The sequence below is a fragment of the Mustela erminea genome, chromosome 4 (assembly GCF_009829155.1).
Source record: "Mustela erminea isolate mMusErm1 chromosome 4, mMusErm1.Pri, whole genome shotgun sequence".
NCBI lineage: Eukaryota > Metazoa > Chordata > Mammalia > Carnivora > Mustelidae > Mustela > Mustela erminea.
In genome coordinates, this window is record NC_045617.1 from 90221756 (window position 1) to 90244347 (window position 22592).

Consider the following 22592-nt stretch of genomic DNA (forward strand, 5'->3'; position numbering starts at 1 on the left):
GGGGAGGAGAGGGAGAAGCTGAGCCGGGAGCCCCATTTGGGGCTCTATCCTAGGACCCTGGGGTCATGACCTGAGGCAGATGCTTAACCAACTGAGGCTCTCAGGCACCCCGTGAAAGTAGAGCGTTCCTATGAAACCTTTCATAAACCAAAATGGTGTAAAGCAAAAAAGCAATTACCATTCGTTTATATGGAAAAGTTTTTAAGCATTCTCAGACTTAAAAAATAACCTCTCAAACTTTTCTGATACCTTAGAATCAGTCCTGTAAATAATAAATTACCTTTATTTTTTTAGTTTCCTGATGGTTATTGCTGAAGGGAATCTTGTAATCATAATAAGAACAGTAATGGTCATTCCGTTGTATCTTTTCCTTTGGAAAGGGGAGATGTCTGTGGGAAGCTCACTGGGGCCCAGGTAAGTGCCCCCAGCCATTTCTAGCTCATAGCATTACTATCAATAGGTTGAGATGGCACAAACACAACCATACTAATTAAATTAGGATGTCTGGTGGTAGATGCCATATATCAATATAATTTAAATGTTCTTAGGTTGGGAGGCACCTGGCTGGCTCAATTCATAGAGCATGCAACTTGATCTTGGGGTTGTAACTTCAAGCCCCACGTTGGACATAGTGCTTTCTTTAAGAAAAATGATTCTAATCTTCAGCGAAGTTGGGAGCCACTGCTTTAGTTTACATTCCTTCTTCCAGATTCCTGACAATGCTAAATGAGAGCATTATTCTGTATCCACTACCAAGCATATAAATTTTGATCTTCCGATCTATGATCCATACCTTTATGTATGTTTGTATGTGAATAGTATGTAGTATTTTCTTTTGCCTTCAAAAGTTTATATAAATGGATAGAAAATCACTGTTAGAACACTGTGAAGTATTACAGGCAATACCCACTGATAGGTGCTTAATGTTGAAAGTTTGAGGAAAACCAGGATCTTTATATAATCTCAAAGTATCTCCCCTAAGATAACAATTAAAAAACTTAAAATAGTAACTTTACCATGGGAAACCTGGCAAACTATCACAACTAAATGATCATGGTTAACACCACAAGAGTAATAACACCTTTTGATATCATGTATCTCAATATGATACATTGAGACGAGTACATCACTTCCATAATATTCTTGCCAGAATATGTAGCCTTAATCTAATCAAGAGAAAACATTGGACAAGCCTAAATCGAGAGACATTCTCAAAGTAAAGGACTAGTTCTCTTCAAAAATGCCAACATCCTGAAAAATAAGGGAAGACTGAGGAACTATCACAAATTGTAGAAGACTAAGGAGACATGATGACCTAAGCTTTACTACCTTCCTAAAATTGTACCAATTTATATATTATTCTCCTACCAGCAGTATATGAAAATGCCTGTTTCATTCTTGTTAATATCCATGCTCATGATAACTCAACAGTAGAAGAACAGAAATTACTGTTCTTGGCACTTCGAATTAGGTGTCTTTTCTGACTATAAAATATTGTCTTTCAGAAAAATGGCTACCGGACAGGACCGAGTAGTTGTCCTAGTTGACATGGACTGTTTTTTTGTTCAAGTGGAACAGCGGCAGAATCCTCATTTGAGGAATAAACCTTGTGCGGTTGTCCAGTACAAGTCATGGAAGGGTGGTGGGTATGTATCATAGCTATTGTAACTGTCAACTGTTATATTCTATAAGAATACATGACAGTGTGTTAGGTCCTGTTTTTGAGATCTCTGAACTGCTTTGTTTGAGATGGAATAGTGGCATCTGTGACCAAAAAGTTTCTGCTTTCACGTTTATAGCCCATTCAGTTAAATTTTATTTTTGTTTGTGATCTTGTAATATTTATCTGTTTGTCTTTTTTTTTTTCCCCTAACCTTAGAATAGTTGCAGTGAGTTATGAAGCTCGTGCATTTGGGGTCACTAGAAGCATGTGGGCAGATGATGCTAAGAAGTTATGTCCTGATCTTCTGTTGGCACAAGTTCGTGAGTCCCGTGGGAAAGCTGACCTCACCAAGTAAGAAGGAAAGAATGTTTAGGGGAATGGAAGAATTGGAAATAATATTCTATGAGGCTAGGAACTGATGTTTCAAATTTGTGTTGTATAATTAATACCTGACAGAGTTCCTTTGGACAGCCAGCTTTTCTCTTTGAAATGAAAATAGATTTTGATACTATGTTTCAGAAACAGTGCAGTCATTACAGCCTTTAACAAGTTGCTGCCCTTACCACCGCTTCAGTTCCTTAATTGTTTAAAAATTGGTGTTATATTTAAAAATACCAGTTTCCCTGTTCTTAGACCAAAAGTCTGGTTTGAAGTGATTAGATTGACTGAAACTAAGTTTTTCCAGAGAAGGATGAGTCAAACTGACATAGTACAGTATCTACATACAGTTGCTTGCTAGAACTGAACAATCTGAAAGGAGATTAACTCTGTGTTTGAAGTGAGCTGTCACTCCCCAGATTTTAGAACATTAGTCTATATGGGCATGGCCACGCTCCAACCATTAATAATCATCCTAATGGATAGTATATATTGAGCATTTGTCCTATGCCAGCCTGTGTTAAACTCTCCATAGGCCAGATCTCTTAAATATCATGTTATTATAACATAGACTCTAGAATTACCCATCCCCTTACCTCCATAAAGAAAGAAGTTTAGAGAGCTTAAATAATATAAGTTCACACAGTTAGAAAATAGAAGGCTGAGGATTCAGGGGGTTTTTTAGATTTCAGTAGCCATATTCTCGCAGTTTACTCTACCATGTAGTGTGGTGTATAGCAGTCATGATTTGACTTAAGACTTACAGTATTCCTGAATTCACCTATGAATTACAAGTCTAAAGGTGGTGTGCCATAACCAACTTCACCCTGGAGTTATTGCCAGAAGAGAAGACAGATTTACTGAAGATGAATATCTTAACCCTAAAATAACATTAATTCAGCTAATAGACTACACTGCATTGAATAGACCTTTGTGCTGGTGAAGACAATGTGATTTCCCCAGAAATATAGTTGATTTCTGAGTGTGATTTTGAAAAGCTGCATGCTTTAAACTGGATCATTTATTTTACTCTTAAAATCTTCATCAAGTTGGGATGCCTTGGTGGCTCAGTTGGTTAAGCATCTGCCTTTGGCTCAGGTCATGATCCCAGGGTTCTGGGATCAAGTCCCACAGTGGGCTCCTTGCTTGGCAGGAAGCCAGTTTTCCCTCTGCCTGCCACTCCCCCTGCTTGTGTTCTATCCCCCTCTCTCTGTCTCTCTGACAAATAAATAAAATCTTAAAAAAAAAAAATCTTCGCAATTTAAAATTGTTTTAATAATTAACTTGTGATACCAAGTTATAAATTGTGATTTGCAGAAATGTATACAAATAAATTTTATCAAATATTCTTAAGATACTTTGGAGTAAGTTGCCCGAGAGGCCATGGAGGAACACCAGCTACTGAAATAAGGTGTTCTTTCCTCACTTTGTGTGTGCATTTGTGTGTGTGTATTATGTTCTCATGCTCTTACACACTAGCACTCTTTTTTTTCCTTTGAGGTATGACTATCCTTTCCAGCACAAATAATGATTAAAAGGAAAAAAAGCCAAATATTTTTCTAATTCTTTTGAAGATGCTTTAGAACAATAATTATACTAGTTTTTATAGATGTCTTTATGAAATGGTGCAAATATTTCCATTTTTATGATCTATCAGGAACAAAGCACTTACTGTAAATTCCATAGCAGGTTCAAAGCAAATAAAATATGCACATATTACCATAGGAAACTAGCCATCTACAGCCAGAAGAGCTGCTTGTTATGATTTAAATAGGAGGTATATGGTGAAATTGGTATCCTCTAAAGAAGGATGTCACCACATTCCAAGCATTTATCTTCAGTTTGATTATTTGAATGTTAGTATACCCAGAACTGATTGGACTTGGTTAGTTGGTTGGATGTGTGTGTGTGTGTGTGTGTGTGTGTGTGTGTAGTAAGGACCAGCTCACATGTTGTTCCAACTCACTATTGACTGAAATATAAAACCCTTATGTCACTTTGTTAATTTAAAATGAGAACACTGTCTTGAGAAATACCAGATACTTGGGTTCACAAATCAGGGCGGTGTTTCCTGTAAGTTATGTCTTATTTGAAGACAAAAGTAGAAGCAGAAAATACATAATGGATATATGAAAATTTAAAAAAAGAGTAGGTGATCTTAGTAAAATGTAGTGGAACAAGTTTGAAGCATTTCTTTCCTTTTGGAGAGAGCCACAAAGACGTGTTTATGGTCTGGATGCTTTCCACCTTCATAGTGCTAGAGTCACTAAACATGTTTGCCTCCATTGTTCTTCTTTTTCTTTGCTTCTGTTATTGACCATCCATCTGTCTGTGCATTGATCCCTTCATTTGGGTTACTGTCTCATCTCTGCCAAACCACTGCTCCCTTTAAGAAGACCTTACACTGGTGATATATATGATTCTATTATGAGATAGAGGGGATGGGGCTGACAGTCACTATGTTGCCTTCATTTATTGCCTACACATATGATAATCCATATACTTTTTAGGTACCGGGAAGCCAGTGTGGAAGTGATGGGGGTAATGTCTCGTTTTGCTGTGATTGAACGTGCCAGCATTGATGAGGCTTATATAGACCTGACAAGTGCTGTACAAGAAAGACTACAAAAGCTACAAGGGCAACCTATCTCAGCTGACCTGTTGCCAACCACCTACATTGAAGGGTTGCCCCAAGGCCCTACAACCGCAGAAGGGACTGATCAGAAAGGTACTTCCATAGCGTCATATTGCTTCTGCTTCCTGCCTTTGGAATCTGCTTTGCTTGGTCACGCTGATCCTTCTTGGATTGATTGAAAGGAAACTTAAACTACAACCTGAATGAATCACAAGGACTCACGTGGAAGGATATACAAATTCTCTTATCTTTCCAGGTATATGGATGTTGAGAATCTGTGGAATCTGTATGAAATCAAGTTTCTATTTAGATAAAATGAGAGCAGGTTTGAGTTATCAGTAGACTGAGCACTTTTGTCAATTGTAGGTTAATTTATAACATTGTAACTTGGTTTCTTTTAAGTTTAAGTGGGGGGCGCCTGGGTGGCTCAGTGGGTTAAGCTGCTGCCTTCGGCTCAGGTCATGATCTCAGGGTCCTGGGATCGAGTCCCGCATCGGGCTCTCTGCTCGGCGGGGAGCCTGCTTCCTCCTCTCTGTCTGCCTGCCTCTCTGCCTATTTGTGATCTCTCTCTGTCAAATAAATAAAATCTTTAAGTTTAAGGGGGACCTCAAGTACAGGGAATTGAGTCACTCAAAATTTCTTTTACTTTTTTTTTTTTTTAAGGATTTCATTTATTTGTCAGAGAGAGAGAGCACAAGCAGAGGGAGAAGCAGGCTCTCCACTGAGCAAGAAGTCCGATGTGGGACTCAGTCTTGGGATCTTGGAATCTTGACCTCAGCCAAAGGTAGGCGCTTAACTGACTGAGCTACCCAGGCGTCCCTGAGTCACTCAAAATTTCTGATCAATTCATAGTAAAATACTAGGGCATGTGGGTGGCTCAGGCTGTTAAGTGTCTGTCTTCAGCTTAGGTCATAATCCCAGAGTCCTGGGATCGAGCTCAGCAGGGAGCCTGCTTTTTCTGTTCCCTCTGCCCCTTCTTTCCCCTCACCCCCGCTTGTGTGCTCTCTATCAAATAAATAATAAATAAAATCTTTAAAGAAAATGTGTAGTAAAATATCAATGAGCTATGCAAAACCTCTTTTGTTTTATTTATTTTCCTTACTTTCCCCTTCATAGTGATTTCCCCCCACTACCTCCCTACCTGGCCCACCCTCTGTGTGGTGTATGTGTTTGGTGTATCTTTTGTGTTTTGTGTTTGTGGTGTATGTATTTGGTGTATCTTTTTAAATTTGTATGTCTTTACATATTGTACAGTGTTGCTTTGTGTATATGCTTTTAAAATTTGTGCTTTTTAATTAAAAGATAGAATTGTGTTATAGATCTTATTCTTGTTTTTTTAATTAATATTTAAATTTTAATTCCAGTATGGTTAGCATACAGTGTAGATCTCATTCTTTTTCTTGATTTTCCTTCAGTGGTGATTTTATAGATCTTTCCATGTAGTTGTATTTATGTGTAATTGATTGCTCTTAATTGTAGCATATATCCACGGTATGGACCTATCATATTTACATGTTTTTTACCAATCTTCTAGTGATGAACTCATTTGTTTCTTATGGTTTTTTACTGTTGATATGATAAATGTCCTCATTCATCCTCTTTTGAACTTATTCAGGGGTTTCTCTGAGAAATGTTTTCAGGAGTAGACTGCTAGGTCATAAACCATACACATGCTTAGTTTCACTAAATGCTGCCAGATTGTTTCCCAGAATGGCTATAACAGTTACCCTACTCTTGAAGTACAAAAGAATTCCTATTGCCCTTATATCCTCACCAGCAATTGCTGTTTTCTTTTTCTTTTTTTTTTTTTTTAAGATTTTATTTGTTTATTTGACACAGAGAGAATGAGCACAAGTAGGGGGAGCAGTAGGTGGAGGGAGAAGCAGGCTCCACGCTGATCAGGGAGCCTGATGTGGGGCTCAATCCCAGGACCCCGGGACCATGACCTGAGCTGAAGGCAGACGCTCAACAACTGAGCCACCCAGGCATCCCAATTGCTGTTTTCTAATGTTTAAAATATATACATATCTATCTATCTATCTATCTATATATATATATATATATTTTTTTTTTTTTTTAAGATTTATTTACTTGACAGAGACACAGCAAGAGAGGGAACACAAGCAAGGGGAGTGGGAGAGGGAGAAGCAGGCTTCCTGCTGAGCAGGACTCTAGGATCATGATCCGAAGCTGAAAGCAAACTAACAACTGAGCCACCCAAGCACCCCTAAAAACATTTTCTTTTTTTTTTTTTTTATATATATATATTTTTTTTTTAAGATTTTATTTATTTATCAGAGAGAGAGAGGGCGAGAGCAAGCACAGGCAGACAGAATGGCAGGCAGAGGCAGAGGGAGAAGCAGGCTCCCTGCCGAGCAAGGAGCCCCATGCGGGACTCCCAGCGTCCTGGGATCATGACCTGAGCCGAAGGCAGCTGCTTAACCAACTGAGCCACCCAGGCGTCCCCTAAAAACATTTTCAATGTGATGGCTATAAAGTGGTATTTCATGTTTTTGGTTTGTTTAAATATACATTCTCTATTTACCAATTGAAGCTGAGCATTTCTTCATATACTTGTTAGCTAATTGAGTAAGATTCTATGCATTCATGTGTTGTTAGTTCCTAAATGCTTTAAATTTTTTTATTGCTATCGTTTTACATTTTTTCTATTATATTTTATACTTGGTTATTGATGTGTAGGGAAAGGACAAGTGATTTTTTTTTATAAGTTCATCTTTCTTTATTTTATCTACGTGAAAAAACTTGTATTATACAAGCATAACTCAGAGATATTTCGGTAACCAAACTATCCACAACCAAATATCTCAGTAAAGTAAGTCAGGTTAATTTTTTGGTTTCCTAGTGCATATAGAAGTTATGTTTATACTATACTGTCATCTATTAAGTGTACAAAGTGTTGTTTGTTTGTTTATAAGTAGGCTGCACGTCCAATGTGGAGCCCAGCGCAGGGTTTGAGCTCGCAACCCTGAGATCAAGAGTTAGACGCTTAACCGACTGAGCCGTTCAGGCACCATAGTGTCATATCTTTAAATTACATACCTTAATTTTAAAAAACTTCGTGCTATAAAATGCTAACCACCTGACCTTTCAGCAAGTTGTAATCACTGATTACAGATCACTATAACAAATATAACAATAATGAAAAGGTTTGAGATATTGTGAGGATTACCAAAATGTAACATAAAGATACAAAGTGAACAAATGCTTTTGGGAAAATGGTGCCAATATATTTACTTCTTGCGGGGTTGACACAAATCTTTAGTTTATAAAAACACACTGAAGCAAGGCACAGTAAATCAAGATATGCCTGTAATCTGCATGACAATGCTTTTAATAAATTTACTCGACGGTTAAAAATAATTTCTTAAAATTAGGGCAACAGGCACCTGGGTGGCTCAGTGGGTTAAGCCTCTGCCTTCTGCTCAGGTCATTGTCTCAGGGTCCTGGGATAGAGCCCCACATCGGGCTTTCTGCTCAGCAGGGAGCCTCCTTCCCCTTTTCTCTCTGCCTGCCTCTCTGCCTACTTGTGATCTCTGTCAAATAAATAAATAAAATCTTAAAAAAAAAATTAGGGCAACAAAAATTTTGCTTTTGTGATATTGCTAATTTTTAATAGTTCTAGATAACAGATATAAGAGAATCTGGGCCTTAAGTTTTTTAAATCAAATATTATGAAATTGGAATTCAGCTGGATCTCCCAGAGCAAAGAATTTGGCAGTTACAGGCTTTTTAACAGGGATATACAGTTTGTCCTAGACATTTTCTAGTACTTTTCATAAAGGCTATCTTCAGAACAGTGTATCTCCTCTTTATTTGTAACATATACTCTTAGAACTATTATTTTGTAATATTGTTCTTATTCAGAAGTGCTTTTTCAGTAAAAAGTTTTGCATGCTGGCTATTAACCAAAAGGAAACTTTGGGACACCTGGGTGGCTCAATAGTTTGAGCTTCTCCTTTGGCTCTAGTCATGACCCCTGGGCCCTGGGATTGAGTCCCACCTCTAGCTCCTTGCTCATCGAGGAGCCTGCAACTCCTTCTGCTTGCCACTCCCCCTGCTTATGTTCTCTCTCTCTGACAAACAAACCTTTAAAAAAAAAAAAGAGGGGGGGGGACCGGATACCAGCCTATAGCAAGTTAACTTCTAATGGGGGAGAACATTAAGGCAATCTGTTATTGTAAAAACAGTAGAGATTTGTCTAGAAAAAGCTCAAGGAGAGTTTAGCTTACTTCTAGTTAAAGTGGTAAATTTCCCATGGGTTCCATATTTTAAAATAAGATGTAAGATTTAAAGTATCCTTTGCCATTGAACAGTTGTATGATAAGCCTTTAACTTGTTGAAGGGTGGTAGTAGTACAACTGCCCAGGGAAGCTTGTGAGAAAGACAATTGAGGAATCATTTTATTCCCTGATCCTGATATAGCAGAGTTTATCAACCTGGAGGCTGCAAATCCTTCAATTACTTCAGGAAAATACAATGGACAATAAAAATGTGCTACTTAGGGGCGTCTGGGTGGTTTAGTCGGTAAGGCATCTGCCTTCGACTCAGGTCATGATCCTGGGGTCCTGGGATCAAGCCCTGCATCGGTCTCCTTGCTCAGCAGGGAGCTTGCTTCTCACTCTGTCTGCCAATCCCTCTGCTGGTGTGCGCGCACGCTCTCTTTCTCTCTCTCTCTCTCTGTGTCAAATAAATAAATAAAATCTTGAAAAGAAAAAAATGTGCCACTTAAAGGAGGCAGTTATAATATATAAACATTTGATGATGAAATATGTCATGATTTTCTTCTTAGTAGTCTGCGACCAGAGTCAGAAATTTAACGATCAGGGGCACCTGGATGACTCCGTCAGTTAAGCATCTGGCTTCTTGCCTTTGGCTCAGGTCATGATCTCAGTATCCTGGGACTGAACCCCACATCATGCTCCCTGTTTCTTCCTCTCCCTCTGTACCCCAGCTTGTGCTCTCTCTTTTGCGTGTTCTACCTCAAATTAAAAAAAAAAAAAAAAAGGAAGAAAGCTAACGATCATAATAAAGAAGGTTTTTCTTTGGTCTTAGCTTTGTGTACCACATTTTACTGTGAGACTAATGCTTTAAAACACTTGAAATTAGTTTTATAATACTTAAAAATCATTGATTCTTTGCAGGTTTTTTTGAGGGCTGTATCCCCTTTTGAAAATTTTTTCAAAGTATGGACCCTTGCTTGCCTCAGAAAAATACATATCTACACATAAGGTAGTTCTGTGTGCAGTTTTCACGAGTTTCACAGACCCTCTGAAAACCATATACCTCAGAATAGGAACCGTTATTACACATTACATTTGTATTTTTGGCTCCAACTCATCTTTAAAGAGCTCTCTGGCTGAAGACTATGGTATATACCTTCATTGGTGGCAAATGTTACCTCAACTCAAATGGACATGCTCCTCTTTGTTCTACACCTTTTTTTTTTTTAATCAAAAATGCAGATGTTTATAAAGAAGTCTTATTTCTGTATGTCTTCTGTAACTATTGCTTTAGTGTGTCCAGTTTAAGTATTAAATTTCCAGTTGAAGTAAACTATCTTTTTATTTATAGTGCTCAAAAAAAGTGTAATGCCTAGTAAATGGTTTATGATATTTCATATTATATTCCTGGGTCCTCCTATGATGTGTGCAACCAAAAAAACTGATAATAGAAATTAACTGATCTAAGTGTGTATAATCTTCTTCTAGAAATTATTTTTCATGGATGTGAATTATTTCAAACCTAGGAAAAGAAGTCAGGTATTTCCGATGTATTGATACTGAAGTTTCTGTTAACTTTGCCGTCCTACCTCTTAATACAAAGCTGGCAATCAGCCATACTGTGTTTGCAACTTATTTTCTGTTTCTGAAAATAGTTATGTGTGTAGAAAGCTTTAAGTGGTAGAATTACTTAAAAATAATACTCAAAAACTGTCAGATTGAAAACTTTCCTTTCAAGGCCATTTTCTAAGTAGTTTGTATCAGTTAAGGAACTCCTTAGTTATCTCCTCCCTTTGCTCTTAATTTCTTTCTTTCTAAACATATAATGAACATCTTCTGAATGCCTAGGACATGAAGCAGTTGTGTAGTTGTATAAGAAATTATAAATCATTGTTAAAGATGAGAGTGGTGGGATTGGAAGGGTCCCCTGCTGGCTTTGAAAAGGAAGCTGCCATATTCTGAGAGGGCTTTTGGAGGAGGCCCCCATGGCTAGGCTTTGAGAGTTGCCCTCTGCTGACAGCCAGCAAGAAAATGGGGACCAAATTCTGCCAACAACCAGAAGTAGCTTGGAAGACATTAATCAGCTGATAGCATAAAGGAGGTCACACTCATTATCAGTACAGGAACTTCTCTTTTATAGTTATGGTGCCTGGAGTTGTGGCGTATAGCTAGAGATTTATCAGTTTAACCCCAAAGTTTTGGCACAACTCATCAGCGCTCACTCTTCTGCTGGTTCTGTTCATCATTGTACTGGAGTTATAAGACAGTGCAATCAGAGCAGAAGGGGAAATAGAAGATATTTAGATGTGAAGGAAGAAGTAAGCTTCCCACATGACATAATCATGTTTGTAAGAAATCCTAAAGAATCTACCCCACCCTTCTCCCCAAAATAAGTGAGATTAACAAGGTTGCAGGGGATGAAGTCAATATATAAAAATCAATAGCATTTATACACACTAAAATTTAAGATGGGAAATTGAAATTTAAAAAGCTATGTTATTGCAATAGCATTACAATCATGAAATTATTAGAGAAATGTATATAGGTGAAATATATATATATATATGAAAAACTAGTTAACCAGAAACTATAAAACAGGGGTGCCTGAATGGCTCGGTCATTTAAGTATCTGCCTTTGGCTCAGGTCATGATCCTGGAGTCCCAAAATTGAACCCTGCGTTGGGTTCCCTACTCAGTGGGGTGTCTGCTTCACCCTTTGCCCCTCACCTCACTTTGCTCTCTCTTTCTCTCTCCCAAGAAAACAAAAACAAAACTATAAAACATAATGCCTGAGAAGAAAAATTAAATAAATGGGGGTGCCTGGGTTGCTCAGTGGGTTAATAAGCCTCTGCCTTCAGTTCAGGTCACGATCTCAGGGCCTTGGGATTGAGCCCCACATTGGACTCCCTGCTCGACAGGGAGCCTGCTTTCCCCGCTCTCTCTGCCTGCCTCTCTGCCTACTTGTGATCTCTCTCTGTGTCAAATAAATAAATAAAATCTTTTTAAAAATTTTTTAAAAATTAAAAAAAATGAAATAAATGGAGAGATATAATATGCTCATGAATCAAAAGACTAAATGTTATTAGAGCTCAGGTTGCCTCAAATTGACCTAAGATTCATTGCATTCCCTTCTTGACTCAGCAGGACTTTGTAGAAATTGCCAAATTGACTTGAAAATTTGTATGGAAATGCAAAGGATGTGGGGTAGCCAAACAACTTTGAAAAAGAACTCAGTTGGAAGAATTAAACACTCTGGTTTTAAGATTTAACTATAAATTTACAGTAACTGGAGCAGTGTAGTATTGGTGTAAGATGAGACAGATCAATGGTACAGGATGATAGGAAATACACAAATAGAGTGCCATATTTGTTGGTCAATTGGTTTCCACAAAGCTGCTGAGATAATTCAATATGAAAGGGGAAGTCTCTCAGTTCTAGTGGTCATTTTACACCAAAACTGCCAGAATCTTCTTCTGGTCCACTTCGGTGTATCAGAGAAAAACCAAAATGGTATAGATTCTTCTTATCAACTAGAGAAGGAGATAAGCGAAATGCTTATCTTTTGTGGCCCTGTTCAATTGAAATGGATATAGAGTAACAAGATTGTAACATTACCTAATTTGGGAAAGCAATAATGAAGAAATCTAAAGCAAAGCAAATTTAGCTCTAGTACTTGGGAAAAATGCCCCCCAAATCCCACAATTTCAATAAATTCTTATTTTTTCCTTTCCCAATTCTAATAAATACTAAGTGGTTTTAATTTTTGCTTCAACTGTCAAATATAATTTTTTTTAATATTTATTTATTTATTTATTTGACAGAGATCACAAGTAGGCAGAGAGGCAGGCATAGAAAGAGGGGGAAGCAGGCTCCCTGCTGAGCAGAAAGCCCAATGCGGGGCTCAATCCCAGGATCCTGAGATCATGACCTGAGCCTAAGGCAGAGGCTTTAACCCACTGAGCTACCCAGGCGCCCCTGTCAAATATAATTTAATAAATTCATGAGAAACAAACAAAAAAAGAAGGATGTTATATTTACTGTTGTTAACACATGCAAGACACTGCTAAGGAGCTTTATATAAGATTATATATATATGTATGTATACACATACACACACATATATGCACATATACACATTATATATAATTCCTCACAATAATCCTGTGATACAGTACTCAAACTCATGTCATAGACCATGAAACTGAAACAGAGAATTACAGAACTTGTTCAAAGTCACATAGTGATAAAGTCAGTATTTGAACACTGCCTAACTACAGAATATTCTTTTAACAATTATGCTATATGTTTTACAGATAAGAGCTAAAGGACTTTAACGGGGCACCCCAAAGTTAGCTAGACTAGTTGGAGAATACCACATGATAGATGAAGCTTGAATAAACCCTGAAGTATAAATAATATTTTTTTTTAAAGAAAGTCTTTTTTTCAAAGATTTTACTTATTTGAGAGAGAAAGAGAAAGGGCATAAGAGGGGAGATGGCCCAAGGGAGAAGCAGACTTCCCCCTGAGCAGGGAGCCCAATATGGAACTCAATCCTGAGCCTCCAGGATCATGACCTGAGCCGAAAGCAGTTGCTTAACCAACTGAGGCACCCAGGTGCCCTGAGTAGTATTTAAGCAAAGGAAGATCAGAAATAAGAGCAGGGAAATAGGATAAGGGATGTCTTAAAGTTGAAACAGTGTATGTTCAGGAAATTTAAGGATATAACAAATTTGAGATTAATGGAAGATGAATTGAAAAGGCCAGATGGTCTTCAGTGCCAGTTTTATAGAGTTGGTACTTTATTCTATAGGTATGAGAGAGCTAACAACAGTTTTGGTTGGTTGGTTGGTTGGTTTTTAAGATCTTATTTATTTTCTTGACAGAGAGCACAGCAGGGGAGCAGCAGGCAGGGGGAAAGCAGGCTCCAGGCTGAGCAAGGAGCCTGATGCAGGACTCGATCTCTGGACCCTAGGATCATGACCTGAGCCGAAGACAGACCCTTACTTGACCGAGCCACCCAGGTGCCCTAACATTGGTTTTGAAGAGAGGATAAGATGGATAACATTGGTATTTGAGAATATTTCATTCATGGGCATTGTGTAAATGCATTCAGGGAGAGGGTAGTTTAGGAGTTATGGTGGTCTGGGCAAGAATGAAGAAAAGCTGAACAAGATAGGGCAGGTTGCAGTGGATATATGAAATACTTTGAAGTGGTTTTGTTGACCAAAAAATCGACCAAATAATGGGGAATAAAAGAGAAAGGAAGCCAATATTATTGCAATTTTAAACCTTTAATAAAAATAGGGAGTTGTGGGGTGCCTAGGTGGCTTAGTCAGTTAAGCGTCCAACTCTTGATCTCAGCTCTGGTCTTGATCTCAGAGTTGTTAGTTCAAGCCCTGTGTTGGGCTCCATGAGGGGTTATGGAGCCTATGAAAGAAAGAAGGAAAGAAAGAGAGAGAGAGAGAAGAAAGAAAGAGGAAGGGAGGGCACCTAGGTGGCTCAGAGGGTTAAGCCTCTGCCTTCGGCTCAGGTCATGGTCTCAGGGTCCTGGGACTGAGCCCCACATCTGGCTCTCTGCTCAACAGGGAGCCTGCTTGCCCCTTTCTCTCTTTGCTTGCCTTTCTGCCTACTTGTGATCTCTCTTTCTCTCTCTGTGTCAAATAAATAAAATCTTTTTTAAAAAGGGGGGGAAGGGAAGGGAGAGCGGGGGGAGAGAAAGAGGAAGAAAGAAAGAAAGAAGAGATAGGGAGAAAGGAGAAAAGAAAGGAAGAGAGAGAAGAGAAAGGAGGGAGGGAGGGAGGAAGGAATAGGGAGTTGTTTGGAAAAAAGAATATTTGAGAAGGAACATATAACGATTGATTTTCATTAAGTTTAGAAAGTATAGTGAACTATAGTTTGAAACTATAATGGTTTGAAACTATAATGAAAAATTCAAGGAGAGGTATTCTGTGCGGAGGTGGAGCTAAGGGATTAGAGTTTAAGAGTTTGAGAATAGAGATGAAGATTTGTGTGCATTCAGCATACGCAAATTAAAACGTAAGCCAGTACCAGTTCACCAAGAGAAAAAAAGCACGGATACAGATAAGAGAATGTTGCTCAGTATCTGCCAGAGTGTTAGAGGGAGAAGATAAGCCAGCAAATGAGAGAAGCAGCAGTCATCAAGAGTTGGAAAATACAGGACGCCTGGGTGGCTCAGTGGGTTAATCCTCCGACTTCAGCTTGGATCATGATGTCAGGGTCCTAGATCGGCCCCGCCTCGGGCTCTCTGTTCAGCGGGGAGCCTCCTTCCCCACCTCTCTCTCTGCCTGCCTCTCTGCCTACTTGTGATCTCTCTCTCTCTCTCTCTCAAATAAATAAAATCTTTAAAAAAAAAAAAAGAGTTGGAAAATACTTCTGTATGCTCATCTTCCTCCTCTATATATGTGAACCTTTGCTAATACCTCTTCACAATAATTTGAGTGTATTTTCTTGCCTTGTTCATACCTCATTACTGTCTGTTTAAACCAGCATGTCTAGATTTTCTATATACCTACCTCCCTCGCTTTATAATCATTTTTTAGGCTTTTTCAAAACTGACTAGTTCTAATTGGATAGTAAAATATTTTCAAGGCCCTGAGTCCAAAGCTACATCTAATTTCAGTAGCTTGTCAGTAGAATAAAAAACTAGTGTCTCACCAGAATTTTAGCTACTCACCAGGAGAACCAGTCTCTAAAAATATATAAATGCATTTATTTTGAAGCATGATTTAATTCTGAGTATTTTCTAATTGAATAACAGAATTCTTGGGGGGAGAAGGTACAAGGGAGGGTTGGAAAGAGTAAGTTCCAGAGAACTGGAGGGAGAAAACAGATGTACTTTATTATTTTTTTTTTAAAGATTTTATTTATTTATTTGACAGACAGAGATCACAAGTAGGTAGAGAGGCAGGCAGAGAGAGAGAGAGAGGAGGAAGCAGGCTCCCTGCTGAGCAGAGAGCCCGACGTGGGACTCGATCCCAGGACCCTGAGATCATGACCTGAGCCGAAGGCAGAGGCCCAACCCACTGAGCCACCCAGGCGCCCAACAGATGTACTTTAAAATCATTAATCATGAGGGATACCTGGGTGGCTCAGTTGGTTGAGCAACTGCTTTCGGCTCAGTCATGATCCCAGAGGACCAGGATCGAGTCCCCCATCAGACTCCCAGCTCCACGGGGAGTCTGCTTCTCCCTCTGACCTTCTCCTCTCTCATGCTGTCTCTCACTGTCTCTCTCTCCAATAAATAAAATCTTTTAAAAAATAAAAATAAAATCATTAATCATGAAAGACTACATTAATAAAAAATATTTGTTGAATATTATAAGTTTCAGCCTACGCTGAAGCTAAGGCTGCTGGAATTGATAGAAAGGAGAAATTGATCTCTCTTTTGAGTACCCAGAAGTTTAAACAATAGCCATTTTTTTATGTTTGAAAACGTACATATTGGGGCACCTGGGAGGCTCAGTTGGTTAAGTGTCTGACTTCGGCTTAGGTTGTGATCTTGGGGTCCTGGGATCAAACCCCACATCTGGCTCCATGCTCAGTGGGGAGACTGCTTCTCCCTCTGCATCTCCCTCTCTCCACTCATGTTCTCTGTCTCTCTCTTAAAAAACAAACAAACAGAAAAACAGAAAAGAAAACATACATTAGTTAAAGTACTGTGAAAAGGAAGCATTTCTGTATTAGAGAACACAAAATCCTGACTTTAAAAAAATGTCTAAATACAGCCTTTCAATTTTTTCAGAGGAGACGCGAAAACAAGGCTTATTTCAATGGCTTGATTCTCTTCAGATTGATAACCCCACCTCTCCAGACCTGCAGCTCACTGTTGGAGCAGTGATTGTGGAGGAAATGAGAGCAGCCATAGAGAAGGAGACGGGCTTTCAGTGTTCAGCTGGAATTTCACATAATAAGGTGAAGGCTAATAGTGGGTTTCAAGGAGAAACATATCTTAGTTAAATGCAGCATGGATGGATATGAGTGGGGCATTTAAACCATTACATGCATACTTTGAAATGGGTTTCAAAGATTTGTTTTGTGTGGACACCTGGGTGGCTCAGTCGGTTAAGTGGCTGCCTTCCACTCAGGTCATGATCTCGGGCTCCTGGGATCCAGCCTAGCAGTGTATCAGGCTCCTTGCTCAGCGGGGAGTCTGCTTTCCCTCTTCCTCTGTGCTCTCTCTACCTCCCTCCTTCCCTCCCTCCCTCTCTCCAGTAAATAAAATCTTTTAAAAAAAAATGTTTTGCAGACCAAACAAAAGCCTGGGTAATTCTCTAACAAGGGAAATTGTCTTTGAACATGTACTTGCCTAAGAAGCAATCTGAAAAACAGGCAGAAAATGCTTATTTATATAGTTGTGTCCAAAATATTTCCTTAATGACTGAACTATGTATAGAAATGTCAATCTTTTAATTTTATATACAAACCTATTTCTTTTCACTTGCTGAATATCCTAGTATTATCTCAATAGTTTCGTGGAATTGCCTGAGTAGGTTTTTGCCTATTCCCTCCTTTCTAGTGAGCAGTAAGAAAGATAGAATAATAAAATTTTATTAATTTGGATCACTGTTTTGGTATAGGGACCACAGATAATTATCAATAATCAGGGGCTGAATAACTGGTTTTATTAAAGTACAGTGAGGGTCTGGGATCTTCATCCCCTTCTAACTAGGCTCAATAATTGGGCAGTGCCTGATTATTCCTAGTTTCTACCTTTGCCCCATTCCTCCAATCACCAAACTATCCCACAGAGTTTTAGAATATTTTTGTGATTGGGTGAAGGGAGGCGAAACCAAAGTCCCACTGTAGTAATTTAAATAAGACTAAATATTGCCTAGGAGAAGTTCCAGAGAATATCTCCAATGAATTTAAAGGATCATTGTATACTTTTCCTGCCAGTTACAATTTATGAAATGATACCACGGAAGCACCTTATTCTTTCAAAAGAGTTCTCAAGGACTTAGGGTTTTTTTCATTTTGAAGTCTTGTTTCTAGTATAAGATGTATACTAATTCGATGATCATTTTGAGTCCAGTCTCTGTCACAGATAAATTATGGTAAACTGTGTTAAATCCAGGACTCAAAAATTAATCAAGAAATGTAAATAAATGGGGTAGGGTAAAACAGGTTGGCTTCAGCATTTTTATATGGACATGCCAAGAAATGCATCGTATAGAAGTTTCTTCTGCAGCTTCTCTGGGCTTTTTACCCTCTTGAAGTCAGAGAACCTTAAGGAATAGATGGGGATGGAAAAATGACAAAGGAAAACTGAGAATAGAAGATGTGGAAAGAACAATGAGGATGATAATGGGTCATAGTTTCCACTGAGGATGTTGTGGGATACCAAGGTTTAGAGAGGCCTTGAGTTTCTGGTTTTGGTTTTCATTTTAATGTGGAAACCATTAGTTACAGCCCTTAAGCGGTGCCTGTGTTTGTTTGTGTGTGTTAATATTCACCAACTCTCTGTGTGGGTGAGGTTGGCAGTAAGGAAGTTTTTATCCTTTCCATGCTCCAGGTCCTGGCAAAACTGGCCTGTGGACTGAACAAGCCCAACCGCCAGACCCTGGTCTCACATGGGTCAGTCCCGCAGCTCTTCAGCCAAATGCCTATTGGCAAAATGTAAGTATTCAAGGAGTACCTTCCATTTCACTCACATACTTCATGCGGGCACACTCTGGTTTCTTCTGCTCCTTATGAAAGACTGAAGCCAGGAAAAGTAGGTAGCCATAGCCAGGAAGGTAGAAGGGTGATAACACAGGAGATTTTGAAAAACACAGAGACTTTTGTTCCTAATGAACGTTCAATTCTGGATTATCTGTGGAAGTTATTTAATCCTGAATTTTAAAAATGAACTGGTTTTTAGCTATATATTTAATTTCCCCCTAACCTTTTTATTCAAGTCTGTTATTAAATAACAAAACAAATAGAAATTTTACTTATTTTTCTTCTAATATGAGATCAAGGTGTTCAGGGCTGCTGAATTACTCCCAAACTACGTATGAGAGAAAAAGCTAAATAACGTAAATAATTAAGCTGACCATACCAATGTGTGTCCTTGACAGTGGCGTAAAATATTGTGGAAGGGACAAGAAGTAACAGTTGAAAGCAACAGTGAAAGTGCTACCAAGACTGTACATGACTGGGGCGCCTGGGTGGCTCAGTGGGTTAAAGCTTCTGCCTTTGGCTCAGGTTGTGATCCCGAGGTCCTGGGATGGAGCCCTGCATTGGGCTCTCCCCTCAGCAGGGAGCCTGCTTCCCCCCACCCCCACCCCCGCTCTCTCTGCCTGCCTCTCTGCCTACTTGTGATCTCTGTGTGTCAAATAAATAATAAAATCTTAAAATTTAAAAAAAGACTGTACATGACTGACCTGCCTAGGTGGCTCAGTTGGTTATTTGCCTTCGGCTCAGGTCATGATCCCAGCCCCACATCTAGCCCACATCGGGCTCCCTCCCTCAGTGGAAGGAGGGCTGCTTCTCCCTCTGCCATTCACCCCCTGGTTTGTACTCTCTGGCTCTCTCTGTCCAATAAATAAATAAAATCTTAAAAAAAAAAAAAAAAAGACTGTACATGAGTAGTTGCTAAGTGAGTTGTACAGGTAGTTACCAGAGTTCATGGAAAAGAGATCTGAGGATTTATGAAAAAGATATGACATTTTGTTTTGTCAGATGAGAAATGAAGAACAATTCTGATTTCAATAATGTTTTGAACACACAGAGAGGAAAAGTATAAGGTATTTTCAGTGAGCTGGGACTTAAACTAGTTTAACTGGACCAAAAAGAATTATGTGAGAGAAATAGTACTGAAAAGGTAGGTCGAGGACAGATTATAGGTGACCTCAAAGGCCAAGCTTAAATAATTATTATTATATTCTTTTTTAAAAGATTTTATTTATTCGACACAGAGAAAGAGAGAGAGAGAGCACAGCAGGGGGAGCAGCCGGCACAGGAAGAGGGAGAAGCAGTCTCCCCACTGAGCAGGGATCCCATGTGGGGCTTTATCCCAGGACTCTGGGATCAGGACCTGAGCCAAAGGCAGATGCTTAACTGGCTGAGCCACCCAGGCACCCCTGGGGTGAGCATTTTAATCCCTAAATGGGATAGTAGATCCTGTACAATTAAAAGTTTTATATACAGTTGACTTGAAAACTAATCAATGACTTTAACCTTTAGTTGATGGTATTGTTAATCTTCCCAGGTCCTAACTCCTAGCGTATTTGAATTTCCAGAATCATCCAGTCTTACACTAGAAAATTAATAGTTTATAAGACTAAGACTGACCAATAAGTGCTCTCATTTTCCCTGAATCCTCAGGAGAGTTACTTACACAAGCAAAATTTCTTATGTCTGCTGCTAACCAGATATTTATGATATGACCTATAAATTCTTTATCTCTTTTGTTAGCCGTAGTCTTGGAGGAAAACTAGGTGCCTCTGTCATTGAAATCCTGGGGGTGGAATACATGGGTGAACTTACTCAGTTCACTGAATCTCAGCTCCAGAGTCATTTTGGGGAGAAGAATGGGTAAGCGATTCCTAATACTTTTCAATCATAAACTTTATGGAGATGCTAATTTCAAAGATGGACAAAAGCACCCAGTAAAATTTAGACCTATCTTTAACATTTGTTCCTTGAGGTAATTTCATTGGTCCTTTTGCTTTAAAATATTAAATCACTGTGGCCTCCCTGGGTAGTTTTTTATTTACCTAAGTAGGTTGATAGGCTTGGATATATACATCATTTCTGTGTGCTAAAATGCTTAAAATCTTTTAGTAAATACCCAAAATTTGGGGGATATGAATCAGTGGCTTGCTCCGTGCTTTTCCAAAAATATAAATGACTTGGCTTTAAAAAGCATAACCAAGTGTCCCTCTCCTTGGCATATATTGCACTAGACTTCTTTGGGAAGTGCAGGGATTCTGTCAGAGGTGAGGTATACTTAATTTTAGACAAAATTTTCCTTTCCCATGAAGGAGATAAAAAGGTAGCGCAATGTAGGTATTTTACTTTAACAAGAATAATCATTTGCTTTTACCTTAAAGTTTTTTTGCTGCTTTTATTAGATCTTGGCTATATGCCATGTGCCGTGGGATTGAGCATGATCCAGTTAAACCCAGGAAACTACCTAAAACCATTGGCTGCAGCAAGAACTTCCCAGGAAAGACGGCTCTGGCTACTCAGGAGCAGGTAGGCAGGCCTTCTTGAACATTGCCTCTTTTAAAGGGGTTAGTGGGTAGGTTTTGGTAACTGCAGAACATTTAATAAGTTAGATGGAACCTTTCTGTTGTAAAGTAGGAAGGGGGGTGTGTGTGTGTGTGTGTGTGTGTGTGTGTGTGTGTGTGTTGAAAATTGAGCTTTATGTATTATATTTTCCATCCAAAAAGAAATAAAATGGAACTAAGTGAAATTCGAAATGAAATTACTTCTTTTTTTTGGTAGGTGGTAATGTGGAAGGCCTGGGATATTATGCCCCAAGTTTGTGTGTGTTATTTTTCTCAGAGCTGAAACATGCCTGAAGTTCACCTGATGGCATGTCAGCCAGAAAAGAAAATGAAAATCTTGAGCTAGGGCAGGTCAGAAAAGGTCTATGATCTGGTGATTCCCTTGGTTATGGAGGAGACTTTATTGTACATTTACATTTGTGGGAGAACAGAACAAATCCTCCATCTAGTATTATAACAAACCTAGAATTTTTAAATTTTTAAAGATTAAAGTCTCAACACTTTTTTAGGTACAATGGTGGCTTTTGCAATTAGCCCATGAACTAGAGGAGAGACTAATCAAGGACCGAAATGATGTAAGATTTTCTTTCTTTATTCCTGGGGTGAGCTTTGGGATTTAAATACCAGTTGTTGCTTACCTGGAGAAGTAGTAGAGACAAAGATACAGAAAGATACCAGAGGGCGCCTGGGTGGCTCAGTGGGTTGAGCTGCTGCCTTCCGCTCAGGTCATGATCTCAGGGTGCTGGGATCGAGTCCTGCATCAGGCTCTCTGCTCAGCAGGGAGCCTGCTTCCTCCTCTCTCTCTCTGCCTGCCTCTCTGCCTACTTGTGATCTCTCTCTGTCAAATAAATAAAATCTTTAAAAAAAAAAACCAGACTAGGAAATCTTTTTTTTTTTTTTTTTAAAGATTTTATTTATTTATCAGAGAGGGCGGGGGGGAGAGAGCGAGCACAGGCAGACAGAATGGCAGGCAGAGGCAGAGGGAGAAGCAGGCTCCCTGCTGAGCAAGGAGCCCGATGTGGGACTCGATCCCCGGACGCTGGGATCATGACCTGAGCCAAAGGCAGCTGCTTAACCAACTGAGCCACCCAGGCGTCCCCAGACTAGGAAATCTTTTATGTCCTTCCATAAAACTCCCATAAAACTCGACATGATCTTTGAAAGCCTAGATCTGTGAATATATGAACTGACTACCCCAACTCCCTCATTACTATTTGCCTCTACTCTTTGGGATATTTCTTATTTAACCTCTCCTGCAGTCCTGAATATACAGTGGATCTTCTTCAGAGTACAGAGCCATTAAATAGGGCATTCAGGGATTAGACTATAAATTATTGGAACTTAAACACAGTCCAGGTGACAGAGAAGTACTGGCAGTTTTAGAGATAGAGTATGAAGTCAAAGACTTGACATCTGATGATTAGTTTCTTTATCCTTTC

At 39.1% G+C, this 22592-nt stretch overlaps 1 protein-coding gene across 7 annotated transcripts in view; it reads left to right on the forward strand.

The window, feature by feature from the left end:
- The window catches only part of POLH (DNA polymerase eta), a 33065-nt gene that overhangs the window by 5984 nt on the left and 4489 nt on the right, over positions 1 to 22592 (forward strand). For 2 of the 7 annotated variants that reach the window (XM_032340081.1, XM_032340076.1), the window contains exons 2-9: positions 1506 to 1646; positions 1880 to 2014; positions 4552 to 4769; positions 16680 to 16849; positions 18450 to 18553; positions 20336 to 20455; positions 20995 to 21118; positions 21663 to 21728. In XM_032340081.1, the coding sequence (XP_032195972.1) occupies positions 1510 to 1646; positions 1880 to 2014; positions 4552 to 4769; positions 16680 to 16849; positions 18450 to 18553; positions 20336 to 20455; positions 20995 to 21118; positions 21663 to 21728 (1074 nt within the window). In that variant the 5' untranslated portion in view covers positions 1506 to 1509. Of the gene's footprint in view, positions 1 to 1505; positions 1647 to 1879; positions 2015 to 4551; positions 4933 to 16679; positions 16850 to 18449; positions 18554 to 20335; positions 20456 to 20994; positions 21119 to 21662; positions 21729 to 22592 lie in introns of those variants that run through there. The other 5 variants (XM_032340077.1, XM_032340078.1, XM_032340079.1 and 2 more) reach the window with 5 other exon arrangements.